The 26,718-nt window shown below is 37.5% G+C and overlaps 1 protein-coding gene across 1 annotated transcript; it reads left to right on the top strand.

Annotated features, from left to right (window-relative positions):
- scp2b (sterol carrier protein 2b) lies at nucleotides 1-25,885 on the top strand (the record flags this gene model as incomplete). The annotated part of the gene is given in 6 exon segments (NM_001006093.2): nucleotides 1-143; nucleotides 5,879-5,978; nucleotides 9,003-9,132; nucleotides 12,344-12,423; nucleotides 24,455-25,009; nucleotides 25,020-25,885. Coding segments are annotated over 5 exon segments (429 nt in total).
- Nucleotides 25,886-26,718: the final 833 nt, after the last annotated feature.

Genomic DNA, 26,718 nt, shown 5'->3' on the forward strand with positions numbered 1-26,718 from the left:
GGAAGTAGCTTTCAGATACAAATGTCCTGCTGATTGTTGGCCTGCAGATCACCTGTCTGACTCTCTGTCTGTCTTTCTGTCTGTCTCTCATTCTCTGTCTGCCGCTCACATACAGGAATAATGCGCGTCCCGCAGGTGTCCAGGTGAGAATGATGATGATCGGATCTGTGTTTACATTCATTGTGTGTTGATGATCATAGCGCGTGTTTGGAGACTCAGAGCTGAGTGTGTGACAGCAGCAGCAGATGGAGGTCATTTACATGCGGGACTCATTCATTAGAGTATTTCTGCTTCCCATTTAATTATACATGAATTATTTAGATTGTTTTAGATGATTGTTCTTATATCTTTCTTCATCCATTCATCTTTATTTTCTTTCTATCTATCTATCTGTCTGTCTGTCTGTCTGTCTGTCTGTCTGTCTGTCTGTCTGTCTGTCTGTCTGTCTGTCTGTCTGTCCCTTCATCCATTCATATCTGTCTGTCTGTCTGTCTGTTTCTTCATCTATTATCTATTTTTCTTTCTCTTCATCCATTAATTTGTTTCGTCTGTCTGTCTGTCAGTCTGTTTCTTCATCTATTATCTATTTTTCTTTCTCTTAATCCATTAATCTGTTTCTTCTGTCTGTCTGTCTGTCTGTCTGTCTGTATGTCTGTCTACTTGTTTAGCCTGCATTTGTGCATTCAGTGTAAGCTGCACGGTTAATCATTTAAAGATCAGGATCTCAACACCCACGCAACATAAATAATAAATGACGGTGATGTGAAAATGTTTATTAATCTTTCAAATCGCTGAATTCAAATCTGTGTTTGAAAAATGGTTTGAGGTACTTATGAAGTTACAAACAGTCAAATAACGCAGAAGTACCAGGATAGCAGTCTATAGCTTTGATAAAAATACTGATGTTTATGTTAAAGATTAAAATCACCATCATGTGCATTTAACATCTTCAAAAATGATCATCTAGCAATGAAACAAGTTTTATGAGTGAATAACTGAATCATTTATCGTTAAAATAAATATGGGTTGTACAAATGATAACGTTAGATTTCTACATTTAGAGTTATAAGCAACAGTAGTAGTAACAGTGAATTATTCACAGTACTGAATATTTTACAGTATATTTTTATTCAACTAATATATATATATATAAATATATATATATATATAAATATATATATATATATATATATATATATATATATATATATATATATATAAATATATATATATATATATATATATATATATATATATATATATATATATATATATATATAAATATATATATATATATATATATATATATATATATATATATATATATATATATATATAAATATATATATATATAAATATGTATATATATATATATATATATATATATATATATATATATATATATATATATATATAAATATACACACACACACACACACACACACACACACACACACACACACACACACACCTTAGTCCCTGTATTAATCCGGGGTCGCCATAGCGGAATGAACCGCCAACTTATCCAGCACGTTTTTACGCAGCGGATGCCCTTCCCTTCGCAACCCAATATAAATATTAATATTTATTTTGTCAATTAAGTTCTTCCAGTTTTACATTCATTTTACATTCTAATTTACCTGCATTTTTTATTTTGTTTTACACTACTAGACACTATACTTATATAGTATGTTTTCTTTGAAAATAAAATTAACTTTTGTAACATCAAAATGGGTCTTCTCTTCTAAGATAAAATGTTGAATGTATTTACAAAAAATGAGAAACGAAAAAGACTAAACTAATTTAATTTAAATGAGGCAATTAAAAAAGCATAAAAGCTAACAAAAGCTGTACTCGATATTTAATTAAATGTGTTTTCATTTAGTTTTTAATTAAGTTGAAGTTTGAAGTTTTTAATTATTTTCAGTGTTTTATGAGTTTAAATAAATCCATTTATATTTTTGGCGTCGATGAGGAAACATCTCAAAAGCTCACTCCAGTTGACCTTGATATCCTAGATAAATAATTTGTGTAGCTGTAACAGTTTTTTATCTGCCTGATGTGAGGGTTTATTTTCGTCTTCATCTTCTTGTTCTGAGGAAGTCTGTGAGTAACTCCACATGTGACCAGTTCATCAAGAGATCTTTGTGTCTGGATGTCTTCCTGCACTTAAATTCTTGTCCTGAACTTAAATCAGCCCCGTTGTTCGTTTTTGATTGCAATATATGAGGTCTGGATGTGTTTCTGACAGCTGTTAGGGAAAGATATTAGGATATGAGGCTGATTGGATTCAAATATGTTTTATGGTCAGACTCAGCAAAGTTGCTTGTAATGTCCTCCTGAAATCACAATGAAGGATTTGGGTGGTGGTTTTAGTATGTTTTCATTAAGGTCATTTATGATTATTGTTGTTATAAACTACTGTGCACCAAAACAAAGAAAATCATGTATTTCTACACTGTAAAAATGCGGTTCGATTTTTAAGCATGAAGGAATCAAGGTAACTTATTAGTTTATTGCTCAAAAATTATGCAAACAAATTATTTTAATGAAGTTTAGTTCAATCAAAATACGGCTGAAATTGGTCACTTATTTAAATGTAAGCGCATGTTCAAGCAAATGTTATTTGATCATCTGCATATATAGGATCATAAACAACTTCTCTGTCTGTCTTTTTGCCTATCTGTCTGTCTGTCTGTCCGTCTGTCCGTCCATCCGTCCGTCCGTCCGTCCGTCCGTCCGTCCGTCCGTCCGTCCGTCTATCTATGACTGTCTATGACCGTCCATTCGTCTGTGCGGCTGTTCGTCCATCCATCCATCTATTGCTATCTTTCTGTCTTTCTCTTTATCTGTCTGTCTTTCTTTCTCTTTGTCTGTCTGTCTGTCTGTCTACCTACCTACCTGTCCGTCCATGCTGTCTGTCTGTCTGTCTGTCTGTCTGTCCACCTGTCCGTCCGTCCGTCCGTCCGTCTGTCTGTCTATCTATGACTGTCTGTCTGTCCATCAGTTCGTCCGTCCATCCGTCCATCCATCCATCCATCCATCCATCCATCTATTTCTATCTATCTGTCTTTCTTTCTCTTTGTCTGTCTACCTACCTACCTACCTACCTACCTACCTATCTGTCTGTCCGTCCGTCCGTGCTGTCTATCTGTCCGTGAGTCCGTCCGTCCATCCGTCTATCTATGACTGTCTGACTGTCCATCCGTCCGTTCGTTCGTCTGTGTGGCCGTCCGTCATTCCATCCATTTCAATCTATCTGTCTTTCTTTCTCTTTATCTGTCTGTCTTTCCTTCTCTTTATCTGTCTTTCTTTCTCTTAGTCTGTCTGTCTGTCTACCTACCTACCTGTCCGTCCGTCTGTCCTCCGTGCTATCTGTCCGTCTTTGTGTCCGTCCGTCCGCCTATCTATGACTGTCTGTCTGTCTGTCTGTCTTTCTGTCCATCCATCCGTCCGTTCATCTGTGTTTGGCTGTCCATCCATCCATCTATTTCTATCTATGTTTTTCTTTCTCTTTATCTGTCTGTCTTTCTTTCTCTTTGTCTGTCTGTCCATCTGTCTACCTACAGTACCTACCTACTTACCTGTCCGTCCGTCTGTCTGTCCGTCCATGCTGTCTGTCCGTCCGTCCGTCCGTCTATGACTGTGGCTGTCCATTCGTTCGTCCGTTTGGCTGTCCGTCCATCCATCCATCCATCCATCCATCCATCCATCCATCCATCCATCCATCCATCCATCCATCCATCCATCTATATTTATCTATCTGTTATATGTATATTTTATGCAACAATTCTTTAATTTTACTATGAAGTAAAATATTTTATGCCTTATAGATTATCTGTGCTGTTTAAAAACAAATCTAGTCTGATAATAAAACTTAAATTAGTTATAGTACATGCAATTGAAATCACTTTATGCCTAGTTCACACTAAAGTTTTTTAAGCCTGATTTGAGCCCGATTTGGAAGTTAACGAGCTCGCCGACAGATCGGGCTGTGATCAGGAAGAAATCTGCGGGTGCTCGGCGCTCGCCGCTCTTTATGTGTGAACTACTGAACAACGCATCAACGAGGCTCGCTGACGCGTCGCCGACACCTCGCAGACGGAAATCCAACATTCAGCATGCTAAATATTCCAGAGCAGTCGGCCGACTCAACCCCACGTGTGGTCAGATGTAGTGACGAGCTGCAGCCAATGAAAGAGCAGATCAGCATGAGCTGAATGCCTGTGTGTTCAGGAGCTCAGCAGAAACATCTGTGATTGGTCAGAATGGGCATCGGTGCACTGGCTTTATTCTGCGTAGCATAGACATGAGAGTAGGCTATATTAACAGTGGAACTAGAATTCTGTAACTATTAGAATTACCATACTGCTCATTCTGACGGTTCTTAAATAAAACGCCATATTGTCACAACATATTTACATTCAAAGCTATTATTGAGATATTAAAATTAAGTTTTGAATGTCTGACATCATATTTAATGACACCATTACCCTAAAAATATCATCTTTTTTTTTGTAATACAGCCTATAAATATGTAGTTAAGATACTAAAACACTTAAAGGCTTGGCTTTCATTTTCACTTTCAAACAGGAGCTATTTAACAGCACAGAATATGCTGTTTTGAAAGATATCTGAAGTAAATTGATGTTTTTGCCATCAGAAAGTTTTGTTTATGTTAGCAGGAAGTTGCCAGGCAAGAAAATGCACACATATTTAAAGTCACAGCGAAAAGTATCAGACATGCATGCAGTCATTTTGACCAATATGGTCATTTAAGGCAGAAATGCTCAGTTCTTTACTGTTTTGTAATAAAAAAAATAACAATGTCAGAAAGAAATACACTAATAGTTAGAAAGCGGCAGGGTGTTATAAATATGTTAGTTTTATTTATAAGAGTTATAAAATTACAAAAATTAAAATCTCTCTGTGTATCTATCCACTCAAACCTTGCAGATGAGTGATTAATCCGCTGGTAAATCAGCTGATTTGACAATGTTTTTAAATGCTTTCTCCAAAGCTTGAAACGCTGTCAGTGATGTAATCCGCACACAAGCAGCCAATAGTGTTCATCTTTTTCTGACGACTCCTCCCTCAAATTTTCATTGGCTGTGGTTTGGTAGCTTGAATGAACTGATGGGGAATGAGTTGTTGTCAGATCATGTAGTGTGTGACCCCCCTCTTGTGGATCGTTCACGGAGTGTTGCGTAGTGTGAACACCACAGAGATTAAAAGACACAAAGTCAGGTCATGTAGTGTGAATGGCACATCTGCTGATGTCTAAAATCCTGTAGTGTGAACTAGGCTTCAGGGAACCCTTAAACTGATAATCAACCCATCTCCTGTTAATCACAATGTATTAAAGGGGCAGTTCTCAGATAAAATTATAATTCTTTCATTTACTCACTCAACCTTCACTTATTTCAAACCTGTTTCTTCTGGTGCACACAAAAGAAGATATTTTGAAGAATGTTGGGTAAAATAGCCAAACAAAGCCAGCAAAAATTAAGAATACATAATAATTTGATGTCACGGCTTTGCAATCAAAAAATGTCATTATAATGGGAGTCAATAGGTCAAAAACATAACGAAAGGGTAGTAATTTATTTTTTCAGAGTGTATTATTGAGATTTAAAATATTTTTAAAAGCATTTTCCTAACATAGGTGTTAAAATAAGATTTGTCACTAAAAATCATTCTATTTGCTGAAATACTGAGAAAGTTGTTGCCAAATTAAGACTCAAAATCTCCCCAGAGTAAATGAAAACAACCAAACAGCACTTTCGATTTTCCAGTTTCGGGCGAACTGTCCTTTTTTAAGTGTGTTATTCTTCAATCCCCATTTTCTGACTTTCTCTTTGATGTTGGTTGATTCCAGCTCTGCACGGGTCCAGGCGGTGTTGACCAGCGCATCTGCGGGTCTAGAGGGCTTCAAAGCTCACGCCGTCTTCCAGGAGATCAATAAAAAGCTGCAAGAGGTACGAGCCGCTCGCTTCATCTGAACTCGTAGGTTGTACTGCTAAAACTCTTAAGCCCGGAGGAGATGTTGGGATGGATCTGAATTAATGTTATTATCCACCTTTAATCATGTCAGCAATGATCCTCTGACAGGTTTCAGATCTGCTTCTGGGCTCTGGCTGGTTTTAATGCAGACTACAAAGTTACTGGGTGCTGAAAGGATTGTTATTTCAGTAAAACCGAATCCCTTGGCCTTATCTAGATGATGTCGTTTTATGTGCTGTATTACTTTCTATGAAATGTTCGTGATGGGAATGTATCTGTCTTTATTAATCTGGGTTCGCCACAGCTGAATGAATCGCCAACTTATTCAGCACATGTTTTACACAGCAGATGCCCTTCCAGCTGCAACTCATGTCTGGGAAACATCCATACACACTCATTCACACACATACACTACTGACAGTTTAGCCTAATTCACCTATACCGCATGTCTTTGGACTATGGGGGAAACCGGAGCACCTAGAGGAAACCCATGCAAATGTGTGGATAACATGCAAACTCCACACAGAGACACCAATTGACCCAGCTGGGGCTCGAACCAGCCACCTTCTGGCTGTGAGGCAACAGCACTACCTACTGCGCCACCGCATCACCCTAACAGTAATATTGTGAAATAATATTACAATTTTACCCAAAATCCCAAATTTTATTTGTGAATACATTATAAAATCAGTTCGTTCCAGTGAAGCGAAGCTGAATTTGAAAACCGTCGTGCTGCTTCATATTTGTGTGGAAATCATGACACGAGTTCAGTAGTTGAAGGTCAGTAAGAAATGATTGCTTTTCTTCAGGAAGAATGCATCGCATTGATCAAAAGCAGAAGTAAAGACTTTTATAACGTCACAAAAATGTTCAGTTTCAAATCAATTCTCTTCTATTCATCAAAGAATTCACAGATATTCTGAAGAATGGTGGAAACCAGCAGCCATTGATATTCATATAGGAACAAAAAAACTGCAACACTTTAGTTTAAAGGTGCTGTAATGACGTTTTTGACTCTTCTAAAGTATAAAAATACCATAATATGTTTGCAGATATTTAAGAAACATGCCAAGCGAATATACTTGTTTATCTGAAAAACAGTGCTGAAGTCAGATATTCTGCTTTAAAAATGTGTGTTACGTGCCCGAACGGCTGTCTTTGTTTTGGTCCTTTAACCCGCCCAATGCCAGTTTAGCCAATTATATTTTAGCACCCTGGGTTGCCTTGGTGGAAAACAGCATATTTCATTTATTCAGTCATAAAGGCTCTGAAACCATGCGTCCGTGACCGAAATGCGACCTCGGGTGGACAGTTGCAGATTCCGAAATGAGATGCAGATTCAGAGTTCCACATGAGGTGGTTATTAAGTAGCAACTAATATAAATATTACGAATGTAAACATTAGATGAGAAGGTTACATTGTGACCAGTGTCATGACAACACGCTACATGACGAGATGCGCAGTGATAAGCAATTTGGCTGTTTGCACCAGACGAAACACGATAGAAATGTGAATACAGTCGATCAGAAGCACAGAATAGTGTACTCACAACGAAATGGTAAGGTTTATAATCTACTTAATACATATTAAACCTCTTTAACATGAGTCACAGTGTTCAATTTCAAACGGCTTTGTTTTATTTTCAAGATCTGAGGTGAACTATCTGCTGCTGCTTTCAGTAGTATGGCAATAAATGTCCTGTAAGATGGCTTTAAAACTCACATTATTAGCGTTTACTAGGGGTGTCAAAATTAATTGTTTCTTCGGTGCACTGCGATGCAGACGTGGACAATTCGGTAACGGTTCAGTAATAATCATAACCGGTTATTATGTACTGACGTCATTTATCTCATAAGGGCTCTGTCGCGAGGGAGGTGAGTGCGGGTATTTACAACACTCCAGGAGCCAACTCAGGGCCGGCCTGTGGCATAGGCAGTATAGGCAAATGCTAAGGGCGCTGTACATCCAAGGGGCGCCAGAATTGAGCATGGCTAAGTTGGTTTTGTTTTCGATATCCCTGACACATTCAGTGATAGTTGGCAATAACTCAAAAACCTCTTACCCTAAAAAGATCTAAAGTGTGTTTTCTACAAAAAGACAAAGCTGGTTATGTTTCACAGCTTTTTTTTTTTTTTTTTTGCTTAACATTACGACCACTGCTCCGTTTAAGCCCTCGCAATATGCGTTTACGGAGAGCTCGCGCTGAGCAAAGCTCTCAGTAAGGGACCGTCGTAAAAGTGCTTCTTTTTATTTATTTATTTTTTTATTTTAAATAAAAAAATATATATTTATATTTATATAATTTTTTATTTATATTTTTATTTATTTTTTTATTTATATTGCGAGGGCTTAAATGTGTTTGTGTGTGTGTGAGTGTGTGAATGTTTGTTTGTTTGTTTGTTTGTTTGTTTGTTTGTTTGTTTGTTTGTTTGTTTGGTGCTGTCTGTGTTTGTGTATGTGTGTAAATGAGAGACAGTGTGGTGCTGTGTGTCTGTTTGTTTATACAGACAGCTTGTTATAGCCTCCCCCAAAAATATAACACTGTGTATAGAAAGCATCGTCAATGCACCGTGATGCACCGAGATATCGAATTGAACCGAATCGATGGCATGATAACCGTAACCGAACCGTGAGACCACTATAAGTTCACACCTCTAGCATTTACCACTGACAATGATCACCTCAGGTGCACCTCATGTGCTTTATTCAGTTTTCTGTTGTTTGGCTGTGACAGAGCCGTTTCTAAAATATAAATTTCAGGTGTTTGTTACAACAAAAACTCCTTTTATTATGTAAAATATTCCTTCTATTGTGAGCCATTGTGTTCTGTGTGTGCGTCCATATACGTCAATGTGTTCATGTGTGTGTGCGTGTATCTATGTTTGTTTGCACGTGTCTCTATGTGTGTGTGTGCACATCTATGTATGGATGCGCACGCTACTGTGTGTCTCTATGTGAATAGATTTATGCAAATGTTTATGTGTGTGTGTGTGTGCAGGACGGAGAGCAATTTGTGAAGAAGATTGGAGGTGTGTTTGCCTTTAAAGTGAAGGACGGGCCGGAGGGAAAGGAAGCCGTCTGGATTGTGGATGTAAAGAATGGAAAAGGCTCCATTCACAATGACAGCGGTGAGTGTGTGTGTGTGCAGAACAGACTTCACAATGACAGCGGTGTGTGTGTGTGTGCAGAACAGACTTCACAATGACAGCGGTGTGTGTGTGTTTGTGTGTGTGTGTGTGTGTGTGTGTTTGTGTTTGTGTGTGTTTGTGTTTGTGTGTGTGTGTGTGTGTGTGTGTGTGTGTGTGATGCACAATGACAGTGGTGAGTGTGTGTGTGTGTGTGTGTGTGTGCAGTGCAGACAGTATTGATCTGCAAACTGCTGACATTTCCTGCTCATGGGTGTCTCAGCTGGACTCTTCTAGGTCATGTGTGGTTATTTTAAGTGAAATCGGCTGTTTGTAGTGGTCTGAGGTTGAAGGAGAGGATCCTGATCTTCTGCAGACATAATTTGACATTTTCATCTCTTTGTGAAAATCGCAATGACGTTTTTGTCAAAATGGAGTTATTGACATATTCTTATTAAATGACAACTTCTTTACATTATGGAAGTTTTATTTATTTAGTTATTTTTATATTTTTTATATTTTAAGACTTTTTATAAAAAAAAAAAAAAGCACAAAAAAACAAATGTTACACACTAAGGGCTCTATTTTGACGGTCCATGCGCAAAGCGCAGGGCACAAATGCATTCAGGGCGTGTCAGAATCCAGTTTTTGTTAATATAAGGATGGAAAAATCTGCTTTGCGCCGTGGCGCATGGTCTAAAAGGGTTGAATTTATTTTCTTAATTGGTTATAGGTATGTTTTGAGAATAAACCAATCAGAGTCTCATTTTAGGGGTCCCCAAAGACATTCTAGGGCCTACAACCCACCAACTCTTCACTTTCGTCCCAAACCCCCCCTCATCACATTCATCTGCGACCCTAAACCACCCCCCACCCATCTTCCCTGCTTTCATCCGTGCAGTTCCAACTCTTCTCTTTCGTTTGACTCTTTGTTCACCTTGGTCTTTGCCCTCTAACCCCCCCTTCTGTTCTTCTCTTTCATCAGACACCCCCCTCCCTTCTCCATGTCCTCCAACCAACCATCCGACCTTCCACTCTTCTCTTTCATCCCCAACAACAATCACCCTCTCCACCCCCTCCCGGGTCTTCACTTTTGTCCACAACCCCTCTCCCGCCTTAAATTTTGTCCATGTCGTCCAACCCCCCAACCTTACGCTCTTCTCTTTCATCTGCGACAACCCCCCCACCCTAGTTTCCACTTACATCTGCGACTACCATAACCACACCACCCCCACCACACAGTCTTCAATTTAGTCCGCGACTACAACGCCCCCCCACCCCAAACTCTTCACTTGTCAGAGAGTGTCTGCGTGTATTAGAGATGCGCGGATGGGCTATTATTTCATCCGCAACCGCATCACAAAACTCATCATCCGTCCGCCATCCATCCGCACTAACATTTTTGACCAAATTTTAAAACCGCACCCGCCCGCCATCTGCTGACTGAGCTCTTTATTTGAATGGCTTATTCCTTTTTACTATTAAATGAATGTTTCTTTATTGATTATTAGAAAAAAGAGAATGACTTTAATGACATGCAGTTAATTCAAACGTGCAAGTCAAATCCAGCATTAATTGACGCTTTGAAGTGATGCTAAACAATACGAGGACGTGTCGTTTCACTTGATTCAATTCCTCGGTCCTTGAGTCTTTTCCTTGCGTCCTTCCCTCGCATCCTATAGGGGTGGAAAGACGAAGAAAGAAAGCAAGGAAAGGAAACGAGGATACACAAATAAGAAATGAGAAGCATAAAGCTCTCAGAATATCAGCAGTGAACTCCGTCTCCAATTGGCGCACAGGGACAAAAATAAATAAATAGCCTAAATTAAACGCACTGTACTGTACATTTTTTTTTATTATTATTGTAGCCTAATAGAAAACGCATTTTGACACATAATTTCAACATTCAGACGAGAGCGCCTGGCCTCAATGCGCCCTGCTGCACTGAAGGAGCGCTCGCTCGCAGCACTTGTTGCTGGAATGCATAGAATTCTCTTGGCAAGGTGCTGTAGACGTGGGAATGACTGGCCTTGTTTCTCCTAAAAGGAAAGTAGATTTTCCTCTGCTGATCCGTCTATACGGAAGTTTGTAAAGGAATACTTCTGTACTTCATCCAGAATTAGTGTATCCGATTCCTCCTCTCATTCTGTGAAGTCAGTTCTAGGCTTTTTCGTTGGTTCGCCAGCTATGTGTACAAAAACAGTACAACCGCCCACCACCCGCCCGAATTTAATTAAAATTGTATTTTTCGTCACGTCATCCGCCCGATACGCGGTTTATCCGCTGATTCCGCGGCTGTAACCGCCATCCACGCATCTCTAGCGTGTATACATTTGAACTCCGAATTATTAGCCCTGCTGAATTTTTTAGCGGCCCCCAATTTCTGTTGTGTTGAATGTGTGTTGAATTTTTCTTCAACACATTTCTAAACATAATAGTTTTAATATCTCATCTCTAATAACTGATTTATTTTATCTTTGCCATGATGACGGTAAATAATATTTGACTAGATATTTTCAAGACACTTCTATACAGCTTAAAGTGATAATTAAAGGCTTAACTAGGTTAATTAGGCAGGTTAGGGTAATCAGGCAAGTCATTGTATAATGATGGTTTGCTCTGTAGACAATCTAAAACAAATAATGCCTAAGGGGGCTAATAATATTGACCTTAAAATTGTTTTAAAAGTTAAAAACAAAATAAAACCAATAAGACTTTCTCCAGAAGCAGAAGGAAAAATATTATAGGAAATACTGTGAAAAATCCTCTGTAAACATCATTTGGGAAATATTTAACAAAAGAAACTAGAAATTCACAGCAGAGCGAACAAGAGTGACTGCAACTGCATATGACTGATGGTGAAGCGTCATGTGTCGTTTTTCCAGAAGTGAAGAGTTTGTGCTCTTCTTGCTCTTCTCGTCTACTTTTAATGATGTGTGGGTGTGTGTGATGGCAGAAACTGTGGGTATTCACGTGTGTGTGTGTGTGTGTGTGTGTGGTTTTTGTGTGTAGGATGAGAGCAAATGAAAGCCAGTGAGTGTGTGTTTCAGCCTAATGACCAGTTTCAAAGCTGCTCACGCGTGCTGGATTCTCATTCGTTATGTAACAGGAGATAAAGAAACCAAACCAAAGAAACACAACAAGTGTTAGGCTCTTTGTTGTTTATTTTTAGCTCTGGTTCTCGTTAATGGGTTTCTGTTTGTGTCTCTCTCAGATAAGAAAGCAGACTGCACTATTGCTATGGCTGACTCGGACCTGCTCGACCTCATGACTGGAAAGATGAATCCACAGACTGTAAGTGTTGATGACCGATCACACCAAAAAAAAAAAAAAAAATCTCAGTTTGTCTATTTTAGGATTAACAAGCCAGAGTGTCCAAACCTGTAAAATAATACAGAACAAATATTAAGTATTATGTGCATAAACCTTTCTGTGCAGTTACATACACACACACACACACACACACACACACACCGGTCATTTTATTAGGTACACCTTCTTAGAGCTGGGTTACACCCCCTTTTGCCTTCAGAATTGCCTTAATAATAATAATAACCTTTTATTTAACCAGGTAAGTCAATTGAGAACCAGTTCTCATTTACAATAATCCTTCATGGCATAGATTCAATAAGATCCTGGAAATAATCCTCAGAGATTTTAGTTCATATCGACATGATAGCATCATGCAATTGCTGCAGATTTGTCGGCTGCACATCCATGATGTGTGAATCTCACTTTCCACCACATCCCAAAGGTGCTTAATTGGATTGATATCTGGTGCATTTGAGTACAGTGAACTCATTGTCATGTTCAAGAAACCAGTCTGAGATGATTCACGCTTTATGACATTTATGGCGCGTTATCCTGCTGGAACTAGCCATCAGAAGATGGATACACTGTGGTCATAAAGGGATGGACATGGTTAGCAATACTCGGGTAGGCTGTGGCGCTGACTCTGCTCAATTGGTACAAATGGGCCCAAAGTGTGCCAAGAAAATATCTCTGACACCATTACACCAGCACCAGCAGCCTGAACCGTTGATACAAGGCAGGATGGATTCATTTTTTTCATGTTGATGACGCCAAATTCTGACCTGACCATCTGAATGTCGCAGCAGAAATCAAGACTCATCAGACCAGGCAACGTTTTCCAATCTTTTATTGTCCAGTTTTAGTGAGCCTGTGCAAATTGTAGCCTCAGTTTCCTGTTCCTAGCTGACAGGAGTGGCACCCAGTGTGGTATTCTGCTGCTGTAGCCCATCCGCTTCAAGGTTGGACGTGTTGTGCGTTCAGAGATGCTCTTCTGCAGACCTTGGTTGTATCAAGTGATTATTTGAGTTACTGTTGCCTTGCTATCAGCTGGAACTAGTCTGGCCATTTTCCTCTGACATCAGCAAGGCATCTGGAATACACGCTATTATCTCATGACTGTGACGCAGCTTCAAAAATTCGTTTCAAACCGGAAGTATGAATTTGCTTGAAATAACACAAAAACAACCAATTTACACTTTTTAGTGAAATATAGGTGTCCTAATAGTGTTTTTAGCAGTGTGGGACACATCTACGACTATCAACAGCTCAAAAAATGTGTTTTGGTGTTTCGTGACACTTTAATAGACTAAAACCCCAATGTAAATTACTGAAAATCCCGCCCTAAAATACTGATAGGCCCGCCTTAATGGATTGACAGCTCCACCGCTATAGAACTGATATTCCCACCCCTAAATGACTGATAGCCCCGCCTCTAAATGACTGATAGCCCCGCCTCTAAATGACTGATAGTCCCGCCCTACAATACTGATAGTCCCACCCTAAAATTATGATAGCTCCGCCCCTAAAGGACTGTTAGCTCTTTAAATTTTAATAAACTATCAAAACCACTCAAGATTTACATATAAAAATACATTTGGTTATTGTGTCTAAAATGATAGTACTGATAGTTCCGCCTCTAAATGACTGATAGCCCCGCCCCTCAAACTACTCGTAGTTCCGCCCCTAAAGGACTGATAGCCCTGCCCTAAAATACTGATAGCCCCACTTTAATGAATTGATAGCTCTTGCCCTGAAGGACTGATTGCTCCACTCCTAAATGACTGATAGTTCCGCCTCAAATAGACAAATAGTTCTACCCCAAAATGACTTCTAAATCGGTCCCTAATTGACTGATAGTTCTGCCCCTAAATGAATGATAATTACGCCCCTAAATGACTGATAGTTCTGCCCTAAATGACTGATAGTTCCGCCCCTAAATGACTGATAGTTCTGCCCTAAATGACTGATAGTTCCGCCCCTAAATGACTGATAGTTCCGCCCCTAAATGACTGATAGTCCCGCCCCTAAGTGACTAATAGTTCCGCCCCTAAATGACTAATAGTTCCACCTCTAAATGACTTATAGTGCCGCCCCTAAATGACTGATAGTTCCGCCCCTAAATGACTGATAGTCCCGCCCCTAAATGACTAATAGTTCTGCCCCTAAATGACTAATAGTTCCACCCCTAAATGACTTATAGTGCCGCCCTTCAATGACTGATAGTTCCGCCCCTAAGTGACTAATAGTTCCGCCCCTAAATGACTGATAGCCCTGCCCTAAAATACTGATAGCCCCACTTTAATGAATTGATAGCTCTTGCCCTGAAGGACTGATTGCTCCACTCCTAAATGACTGATAGTTCCGCCCCAAATAGACTAATAGTTCTGCCCCTAAATGACTGATAGTTCCGCCCCTAAATGACTGATAGTTCCGCCCCTAAATGACTGATAGTTCCGCCCCTAAATGACTGATAGTTCCGCCCCTAAATGACTGATAGTTCCGCCCCCTAAATGACTTATAGTTCCGCCCCTAAATGACTGATATTTCCGCCCCTAAATGACTTATAGTTCCGCCCCTAAATGACTTATAGTTCCGCCCCTAAATGACTGATAGTTCCGGCCCTAAATGACTGATAGTTCCGCCCCTAAATGACTTATAGTTCCGCCCCTAAATGACTTATAGTTCCTCCCCTAAATGACTGATAGTTCCGCCCCTAAATGACTGATAGTTCCGCCCCTAAATGACTGATAGTCCCGCCCCTAAGTGACTAATAGTTCCGCCCCTAAATGACTAATAGTTCCACCTCTAAATGACTTATAGTGCCGCCCCTAAATGACTGATAGTTCCGCCCCTAAATGACTGATAGTCCCGCCCCTAAATGACTAATAGTTCTGCCCCTAAATGACTAATAGTTCCACCCCTAAATGACTTATAGTGCCGCCGTTCAATGACTGATAGTTCCGCCCCTAAGTGACTAATAGTTCCGCCCCTAAATGACTGATAGCCCTGCCCTAAAATACTGATAGCCCCACTTTAATGAATTGATAGCTCTTGCCCTGAAGGACTGATTGCTCCACTCCTAAATGACTGATAGTTCCGCCCCAAATAGACTAATAGTTCTGCCCCTAAATGACTGATAGTTCCGCCCCTAAATGACTGATAGTTCCGCCCCTAAATGACTGATAGTTCCGCCCCTAAATGACTGATAGTTCCGCCCCTAAATGACTGATAGTTCCGCCCCCTAAATGACTTATAGTTCCGCCCCTAAATGACTGATATTTCCGCCCCTAAATGACTTATAGTTCCGCCCCTAAATGACTTATAGTTCCGCCCCTAAATGACTGATAGTTCCGGCCCTAAATGACTGATAGTTCCGCCCCTAAATGACTTATAGTTCCGCCCCTAAATGACTGATAGTTCCGCCCCTAAATGACTGATAGTTCCGCCCCTAAATGACTGATAGTCCCGCCCCTAAGTGACTAATAGTTCCGCCCCTAAATGACTAATAGTTCCACCTCTAAATGACTTATAGTGCCGCCCCTAAATGACTGATAGTTCCGCCCCTAAATGACTGATAGTCCCGCCCCTAAATGACTAATAGTTCTGCCCCTAAATGACTAATAGTTCCACCCCTAAATGACTTATAGTGCCGCCGTTCAATGACTGATAGTTCCGCCCCTAAGTGACTAATAGTTCCGCCCCTAAATGACTGATAGCCCTGCCCTAAAATACTGATAGCCCCACTTTAATGAATTGATAGCTCTTGCCCTGAAGGACTGATTGCTCCACTCCTAAATGACTGATAGTTCCGCCCCAAATAGACTAATAGTTCTGCCCCTAAATGACTGATAGTTCCGCCCCTAAATGACTGATAGTTCCGCCCCTAAATGACTGATAGTTCCGCCCCTAAATGACTGATAGTTCCGCCCCTAAATGACTGATAGTTCCGCCCCCTAAATGACTTATAGTTCCGCCCCTAAATGACTGATATTTCCGCCCCTAAATGACTTATAGTTCCGCCCCTAAATGACTGATATTTCCGCCCCTAAATGACTTATAGTTCCGCCCCTAAATGACTTATAGTTCCGCCCCTAAATGACTGATAGTTCCGGCCCTAAATGACTGATAGTTCCGCCCCTAAATGACTTATAGTTCCGCCCCTAAATGACTTATAGTTCCGCCCCTAAATGACTGATAGTTCCGCCCCTAAATGACTGATAGTTCCGCCCCTAAATGATTTTTAGTTCCGCCCCTAAATGACTGATAGTTCCGCCCCTAAATGACTGATAGTGCCGCCCCTAAATGACTAATAGTTCCGCCCCTAAATGACTTATAGTGCCGCCCCTAAATGACTGATAGTTCCGCCCCTAAATGACTAATAGTTCTGCCCCTAAATGACTGGTAGTTCCACCCCTAAATGACTGATAGTTCCGCCCCTAAATGATTTTTAGTTCCGCCCCTAAATGACTGATAGTTCCGCCCCTAAATGACTGATAGTTCCGCCCCTAAATGATTTATAGTTCCGCCCCTAAATTACTGATAGTTCTGCCCCTAAATGACTGATAGTTCTGCCCCTAAATGACTGATAGTTCCGCCCCTAAATGATTTTTAGTTCCGCCCCTAAATGACTGATAGTTCCGCCCCTAAATGACTGATAGTTCCGCCCCTAAATGATTTATAGTTCCGCCCCTAAATGACTGACAGTTCTGCCCCTAAATGACTGATAGTTCTGCCCCTAAATGACTGATAGTTCCGCCCCTAAATGACTTATAGTTCTGCCCCTAAAGGATTTATAGTTCCGCCCCTAAATGACTGATAGCCCTGCCCCTAAATGACTGATAGTTCCGCCCCTAAATTATTTTTAGTTCTGCCCCTAAATGACTGATAGTTCCGCCCCTAAATGACTGATAGCCCTGCCCCTAAATGACTGATAGTTCCGCCCCTAAATTATTTTTAGTTCCGCCCCTAAATGACTGATAGTTCCGCCCCTAAATGACTGATAGCCCTGCCCCTAAAAGACTGATTAGCTCCGCTCCTAAGTACTGATAGCCCCAACTTAAATCACTGATAGTCCTGTCCAAAAAAATTAATAGCCCCACTTAAATGGACTGATAGCTCCACCCCTAAATGAGTAATAATTACGCCCCAAAAGAACTGATAGTTCTGCCCCTATTTGACTGATAGCCCCATCCCTAAATTACTGATAGCCCCAAATTATATGACTGATTGTCCCGTCCTAAAATACGGATAGCGCCACTTTAATGGACTGACAGGCTCCACCCCTAAATGATTGTTAGCCCCACCTCTAAGGGAATGTTAGACCCGCCTATTTTCACTATTAAACAGTATTTTTTTCCTATTTAAATGACTTGCTTAAGATATTTGTACTTCTCTTCAAGGGCACATCAGTTTTATCAGAAGTAACAGGCAAAAGGTGACAGGAATAGTTTTTGTAGTGTCTTATTTTTCTAATAAACACTGTTCCTTTTGATTTTCATCAGAAATTAATCCTAAAGAAGCATATTGTTTCCACAAAACTGTACTTTTGGCATCAAATCTGTATAAACTATAACTTTTCTTAAAGCAAATAAGCACATGCTTACTTAGAAGAAGTGATTTTCTGCCTCAATTTTGGAAGTAGGTTGCAAATGTTGTTTGGTGCTTAGGTTGCATAAAATATCTGTGGGATGCAAAAGTGGTTTACATGGTTATAATTATAATTCCGGCTGATTAGTCTCAGTTTTCCTGTTTGGATTCACCATAGAGACTCATCCCACATTAAACCAGATGGTTCTCAATCCTTTACACTGTCCTACGTAGATTTTTACGAAGATCTGAACCTGCATATGTGTTGTTGAATTCAAAGAGGTATTGCTTACTATCTACCAGAATGCTTTTTGCTATTTCAGTTTTTCCGGTCTGAATGAAAGAAATGTATAGTCATTGTGTTTTTTTGAGGTCTCTCTTAAGGAATGCCAAGGCTGAGCATTTTAAAGCACAGGTTTTTGTAGCTCCCACTCTCTCTTTTGTGCGTATTCTCAAACCGACCTCTTGTTTTTCACGAAAAAACCTCTCTGCAGATGTTCAAAAACACTCTCTCTCCACTCGCTGGCCTTCTAATGGCTCATGTTGAGAGAGAGATTATTGTTTGGCCTCCCGTCTGGATCACAGAGTTTCCATTCCTCCAAGTTTCCACGCATCCACCGAGCTTTTCATGGAAACTAAATGCAGCGAGAGACTTTTTTGACCCATGAGAAGTCACAAACCTTTGAGAAGCATTGAATCTAACAGTGATATACATTTGAAGGGTCATAAACTTGAGAAATAAAACATCCCTTGATCCTTTGTGTACGTTTCAGAACTCAAATAATCATCGTTCCTCTAAAAAACTGCTTATATTGAAACTGCAGGTTATGGAATGTTCCACTCCATGATGTAATAGGGGTGCTAAGCTCCGCCTCCACAGAATATTAATGCTTACTTTAACTTCACTGCTTGTTTAGCTCTGCTAATATGCAAATTACAAACAAAATACAAATAATATTTTAAAATAATTTGTATTACATGAATATTTGCTTGGTACTCATTCTCATTAAGACCAATAATTGGTCTAAAAAACCTTAAAGGGATCCATAACCGACATTTTAATTTGCTGTTAATTTATGCACTCTCAGGTCCTTCATCTTGACGATTTTGTTTCTCTTCAGGGGAATATTACAGAAGATTTAGCTAAAGATTTTAGCTAAATTTGTGGTCTTTGGTGATTTTGTACAATGCAAGTCAATGGTGGCCCTATTTTGAGATTGAAATAAATTTATACAAACGAGTCTGAATCGATCCCCGATGACACGCTGAGCTCTTATTACTGCAACGATTGGTTTGTGCAAGCTATTAATAGGAAGACATCAGAAGACATTAACATATGACTCAGAAGCCATGGATATTGATTTGGACTTGTTTATATGTGTTTTTTTTTTATGTCACAAACGGGTAACCATTGACTTGCATTATACAAATCAACAAGCACCTTGAATTTAGCTAAAATCATCTTTAATGTTCCCCTTAAGAAACTAAAAGTCAAGTTCAACCTCAGTGTTAAGTGAAGCCATGAGGATTGATTTGGACTAGTTTATTTATTTTTTTAATCTCAAAAACGGGTAACCATTGACTTGCATTATAGAAATCACCAAGCACCTTAAATTTAGCTAAAAATCATCTTTAATGTTCCCCTGAAGAAACAAAAAGTCAAGTTCAATGTTAAATGACCCGAGCGTGAGTAAATCAACTCTAAATGTATATTTTTCGGTGAACTGTCCTTTTAAAGAATGATTTTGATTCAGTCACAACTTTTTTGTAAATGTTTTTTTTTCTATGTAAGTGGGTAAAACCGAATGTGAAAACTGAGACTTTTGGTTATTAGAGAGTTTTTGAGAGTGTTAAGAGGAGCCACGAGGATTGATTTGGACTAGTTTGTGTTTTTTTTTTATCTCAAAAACGGGTAACCATTGACTTTATTATGAATCAAGTAATGATTTGGATTCAGTCATGACTTGTTTTTTTATGCAAACTAGTAAAACTGTGTGTGCAAACTGAGAGACCACAAACTTTATGACCTCAGTGTGTCAACAGAAACCATGGATATTGATTTGGACTTGTTTATATGCATTTATGTTTAATCCCAAAAATGGGTAACCATTGACTTGCATTATACAAATCACGAAGCACTTTGAATGTAGCTAAAAATCATCTTCAATGTTCTCCCGAAGGCACAAAAAGTCATCTTAAATGACCCAAGAGTGAGTTAATCAACTCTAAATGTGTATTTTTGAGTGAAATATCCCTTTAATGATTGATTTTGATTTGGACTAGTTTATATTATGTGTTTATTTTTAATCTCAAAAACGCATAACCGTTGACTGGCATTATACAAATCAGCAAGGGATTTTGTTTCAGTTATGACTTGCTTTTTGTATGCAAACTGGCAAAATCGAGTGTGCAAAGACGTCAGTGTGTCAACAGAAGCCATGGATATTGATTCAGACTTGTTAATAAGTGTTTATTTTTTAATCCAAAAATGGGTAACCAATGACTTGCATTATACTAATCATCAAGAGCCCTGAATTTAGCTAAAATCTTTTTTAATGTTCTCCTGAAGACAGAAAAAGTCATTTTTAATGACCCAAGAGTGAGTTAATCAACTCTAAATGTGTATTTTTGAGTGAACTACCCCTTTATAGAACGATTTTGATCCAGTCGCTGTTTTTTTTTTTTTTTTTTTGCTGACTGTTTTTTTTTTTTTTTTTTGTATCTGTGTGTATTTTCTATGTAAACGGGTAAAACTGTGTGCAAATAAAACATTTGGTTATTAGAGAAACATTTTGAGACCTCAGTGTGTCAACAGAGGCCATTAGGATTGATTTAGAGTGATTTATATGCATTTATTTTCGATCGCAAAAACGGGTAACCATTGACTTGCATTACACTAATCATCAAGAGCCCTGAATTTAGCTAAAACTCATCTGTAATGTTACTCCAAAGGCACTAAAAGTCATTTCAAATGACCCGAGAGCGAGCTAATCAACTCTAAATGTGTATTTTTGAGTGAACTACCCATTTAAAGAATGATTTTGATTCAGTCGCTGTTATTTTCGCTGACTGTTTTTTTGATGTAAACAGGTAAAACTTTGTGCAAATAAAACGTTTGCTTATTAGAGAGACATTTTGAGACCTCAGTGTGTCAACAGAGGCCATTAGGATTGATTTAGAGTGATTAATATGCATTTATTTTCGATCGCAAAAACGGGTAACCATTGACTTGCATTATACTAATCATCAAGAGCCCTGAATTTAGCTAAAATCTTCTTTAATGTTCTCCTGAAGACAGAAAACGTCATCTTTAATGACGCATAAGTGAGTTAATCAACTCTAAATGTATATTTTTGAGTGAACCATCCTTCTATAGAACGATTTTGACTTGTTATTTTCCTTATTTTTTATGTAAACAGATAAAACCGAGTGTGCAAATTAAGACATTTGGTTATTAGAAAGCGTTTTTGAGACCTCAGTGTGACATCAGGACCCATGTCTATTGATTTGGACTTGTTTATATGCTTTTATTTTTATCGCAAAAACGGGTAACCATTGACTTGCATTTATACAAATCAACAAGCACCTTAAATTTAGCTAAAACTCATCTTTAATGTTCCTCCAAAAGCACTAAAAGTCATTTCAAATGACCCGAGAGCGAGCTAATCAAGTCTAAATGTGTATTTTTGAGTGAACTACCCATTTAAAGAATGATTTTGATTCAGTCACTGTTATTTTCGCTGACTGTTTTTTTGATGTAAACAGGTAAAACTTTGTGCAAATAAAACGTTTGCTTATTAGAGAGACATTTTGAGACCTCAGTGTGTCAACAGAGGCCATAAGGATTGATTTAGACTTGTTTATGTGTTTATTTGCGATCGCAAAAATGGGTAACCATTGACTTGCATTATACTAATCACCAAGAGCCCTGAATTTAGCTAAAATCTTCTTTAATGTTCTCCAGAAGATAGAAAACGTCATCTTTAATGACCCAAGAGTGAGTTAATCAACTCTAAATGTATATTTTTGAGTGAACTATTCCTTTATAGAACGATTTTGACTTGTTATTTTCCTTATTTTTTTGTGCAAATTTAGACATTTGCTTATTAGAGAGCGTTTTTGAGACCTCGTGACGTTTATGTGACATCAGGACCCATGGCTATTGATTCGAACTTTTTTATATGCGTTTACTTTTAATGTCAAAAACGGGTAACCATTGACTTGCATTATACAAATCAACAAGCACCTTAAATTTAGCTTATAATCATCTTTAATGTACCTCCGAAGGCACAAAAAGTCATCTTAAATGACCCAAGAGTGAGTTAATCAACTCTAAATGTTTATTTTTGAGTGAACTATCTCTTTAAAGAACAATTTTGACTTGTTATTTTCCTAATTTTTTTTACATAAACCGGTAAAACCAAGAGTGCAAACTGAGACTTTTGGTTATTAGAGAGCGTTTGTATTTCCTCCGGCTCTCCGCTTTCTAGTAACATCCATCAGAGTGAATAAAGCATCTATATTTACTTGGCCCTAATTTGTTTTTATGCTCTGTAATTGCCTCTTCGCCGCTGAAACCTCGGTTTGTGAACAGAATAAAAAAAGGTCATTATGTGCATCCACTCGTCGATGCTTTAGTGTTTCCTATTGGCGTATATGTGATTGAACAGCACTTACAGAGACACTTTAATGAGTCACTCGCTCAGATACTGCATTTCTTCTGCTTCGGAGTTTCAATAAACTGATCATCAAATGAGTTTCTGTATGACCGGAGAGCAGATCATGAGATAATTCACCTGACTTTCAAAACTTGTTCTGCGTAATTGAAGGTTAATCTGATTGATGAGCTTCATTGTGCCTTTTGTGAATTGGTTCGTCTTTTGAGGACAGAGCAGAAAAGCTTATCTATACGAGTTATTTATTTTTCTGGTTATTCATTATAAAATTATTTTATTTTAAAGTCGTATTGCCTGCAGCATGAGAAATGTGTTTGAATATTTAATTTAATATTTAGTTACATTTTTATTTTATTTTTTTATGACATGGCATAATAATCTTAATAAATTTAAATAATAAAATAAATAAATAATATAATAAATCTGTTATTTGTTATAATTAAATAACATTTTTATTTATTTTATTATATTTAAATGTATTATGCCATGCCATAAAATAAAATAAAAATAAATTAAATTAAATATACAAACACATTTCTCATGTAGCAGGCGTTAAGAAATTTTAAAATAATTTATTATATTGTTAAAAAAAAAATGTCTTGATGCCTGCAGCCAGAGAAACATGTTTGTTGTTATGTTTGTTTTATTGCATGGCATAGTACATTTAATAAATTCAAATATAAAATAAATAAATAAATAAATGCGTTATTTATTATATTATTTTATTTATTATTTATTATTAATTTAATTGCATTGCATAATGCATTTAATAAATGTATATGTAATAAAATAAATAGGTATTAAATATAATAAATTGGTTATTTATTATAAATTGTTAATGTCTTAATGGCTGCAGCATGATAAATGTGTTTGTATGTTTAATTTAATTTAATTGTACATAATGTTTAATAACTTTGAAGATAATAAAATAAATTTCATTAATTGGTTATTTATTATAATATTATTTTGAAATGTCTTAAAGCCCGCTGCATGAGAAATGTTTAAATGTTTAATTTAATTAAATGTTATTGCATGACATATTACAATTAATAAATTTAAATATAATAAAATAAATAATATTATAATAAACAACACATTTGTTTTATTTATTTTAAAATGTCTTATTACCTGCAGCATAAGAAATGTGTTTGTATATTTAATTTAATTTAATCATTTTCCAGTTTATTCATGACAATTAGCATTTGTATAATGTTATTATTATTAGCAGTTTTATTTATTAGTTGCATAAATATATTTGTTTAATCAAAACGAGTTTAGATTTGTCCATCTGTCTGGTTTGGAGACGTATGCATCACCAAATGCTAATAATTCAGGGGGGGCTAAAAATTATGACTTCAACTGTGGTGTTGACTTATATATATATAATGCAAATGTTATATATATATATATATATATATATATATATATATATATATATATATATATATATATATATATATATATATATTTGCCCACTCCAGATGTCCTCTACAGAATAGATTAAAAATGATTGATATTCTTCTTCAAGGCTTTTTACTATCAGCAGCTTGAATATGAATTGTAAACAGCACAAGCAGATACATTTTTCATGGTCAAATCTAATCTCTTAAATGCCCTGAATGCTGTAGAATGTTAAGACACTGAATATTACCTCTCGCAAAAACAAATGACCTCTACAGGGACCTCAGGAGCTCAAGAGCTTGTAAATTTAATATTTAATCACTCTTTTGTGTCCTGTTTTTTCCACGCAGGCATTTTTCCAGGGTAAACTGAAGATTACTGGCAACATGGGAATGGCAATGAAACTTCAGAACCTCCAGCTGCAGCCAGGGAAGGCCAAACTGTGAGTGGGCGGAGCCAAGATGCAAGGGGAGGAGGAGTCAGTCAGGAAGAAGGCGGAGCTTCAAGTATAGTTCACTCTAATAGAGTAGCTGCACAGGAGTCAGTGTTTCTCCACTGTAGCGTTCAGCCTCTGTCTAATACGGTTAAAGAATAATTCACCCAAAAATACAACTGGACATCATTTGATGGCACTGTTAAAAGGACAGTTCACCTAAAAATTTTAATTCTGTCCTCATTTACTCAATTCTCATTATGAGTTGAACACAAAAGAAGATAAACCTGTAACCATTGACTTCCTTAGTAGGAAAAATAAATACTGCATAAGTCAATGGTTACAGGTTTCAGCTTTCTTCAAAAAATGGAAGTCAAACACATAAGAAAGAAACTCAAAGTTTTTGAACCACTTGAGAGAGAGTAAATAGTGAGTACATTTTCATTTTTGGGTGAAATATACCTTTATGTGTTCTGTATGCAACATTTTTTTTTTTTTTACAAGGAATAGACCACCATGATGAACTTTATACGTTTAGTTAATGATGCTAGGTTTTATTTTTGGGTGAATTATTTAATTGAATCCTGTGATTCTGGTAGATGCTTATAAAAATGAAATTAATACTGTTGCTAATAATTTTGATATCTTTGATGCTGTCATTTTGATGGGTCACTGTTTCAATTGTATGCATGTGTGGATTGGTTTTCCCCAAATATTTTCTTGTGGTGTTTAAAAAGTGCCTGAAGTGTGTGTTTGAATCAGGCTAACACACGACTCTAAACACAGCAAAAATTCTGCTCATCAGTATTTCGCTGTTTTCCAATAAAAACCAAGAAACATTCTCAAGTCAGTGTAGGTTTTCTTGAGAAGCAAACTGAAGTCTTGTTTTCTAGCTTAAAAATTCATCAGAACTTTGATTAGCAAAAATAAAAGTGGCGTAACACTAAATTAAAAAGGCAAACAAATCAATATTTCTAACTCTTCTGATAAATGTTTGATCTTGTTTTGAGATTAATCAGAAAACATGACGTTTAAAAAGACATTAAAAGGTTTGTACAAGAAAACAACAACAAAATACTAATCAAGAAAGCCACACACAGTTTTACTTGCAGTTTGATTTGTGGCTTTGATAGATAGATGCCTTGTTAACATCTTTTACAGCCTTGAGATTAGTTTTCTTTCATCTTTAGAGACGCTCCAGGCTTATTCATCTATACTCTTGATGAAACGGCACCAATTATAAATATATATCCATCAAATGAGTGCATGGATATATTTATTGTGTCCTACAGGTATCATGTCTTTCATGCTGAAACACTTTTGTACTAAATAAACCTGATCTTTCGCATTAAAATGGGATGTTTTTTTTTTCAGTTTCTTCACAAATGGCAACAGTCTGATCAAAATAATATGCTTAAAGCCCCTCAGTCTTGAGTTTATTGCTCTCTTTTTAGTCACTTCAAAAATCACTAATTTGATTGTTGTTTTAAAGATGCAGTAAACCATTCTCTCCACTAGAGGGAGTGTATAAATATATCTCCATCAAATAAGTGCATGGATATATTTATGTCCTACAGGTATTATTAGAGCATCTTTTCATGTGTGTCTCCCTCTCATGCCTGTCATGCTAAAACACTTTTGTACTAAATAAACCTGATCTTTCGCATTAAAATGGGATGTTTTTTTTTTCAGTTCCTTTACAGATGTTGAAAGTCTGATCAAAATAAGATGCTAAAAGCCCCTTGGTCTTGAGTTTATTGCTCTCTTTTGAGTCACGTCAAAAATAACTAATTTGACTGTTGTTTTAAAGTCACAGTACACCGTTCTCTCCACTAGAGGGAGTGTATTCACAATAAAGAAAGGTGTATTTTGATGACTGTCTTACAAATATTTTGCTGTGGGGTTTAAAACGGTGCGGGTTTGCTTTGAAAGTGCCTGAAATGTGTGTTTGATTAAGGCTAACAAAGAAAGATGAATGCCTTGTTAAAATATTTGACAGTCATGAGATTTGTTCTCTTTCATCTTTATAATCGCTTTAGGCTTATTCGATTACACTGTCTTGATGAAATGGCACCAATTATAAATATATATCCATTAAATATGTGCATGGATATATTTATAGTGTCCTACAGGTATTATTGGAGCATCATTACATGTGTGTGTCTCCCTCTCTTGTCTGTC

This window comes from Danio rerio, chromosome 23 (genome assembly GCF_052040795.2).
Source record: "Danio rerio strain M-AB ecotype USA chromosome 23, GRCz13ab, whole genome shotgun sequence".
Taxonomy (NCBI): domain Eukaryota; kingdom Metazoa; phylum Chordata; class Actinopteri; order Cypriniformes; family Danionidae; genus Danio; species Danio rerio.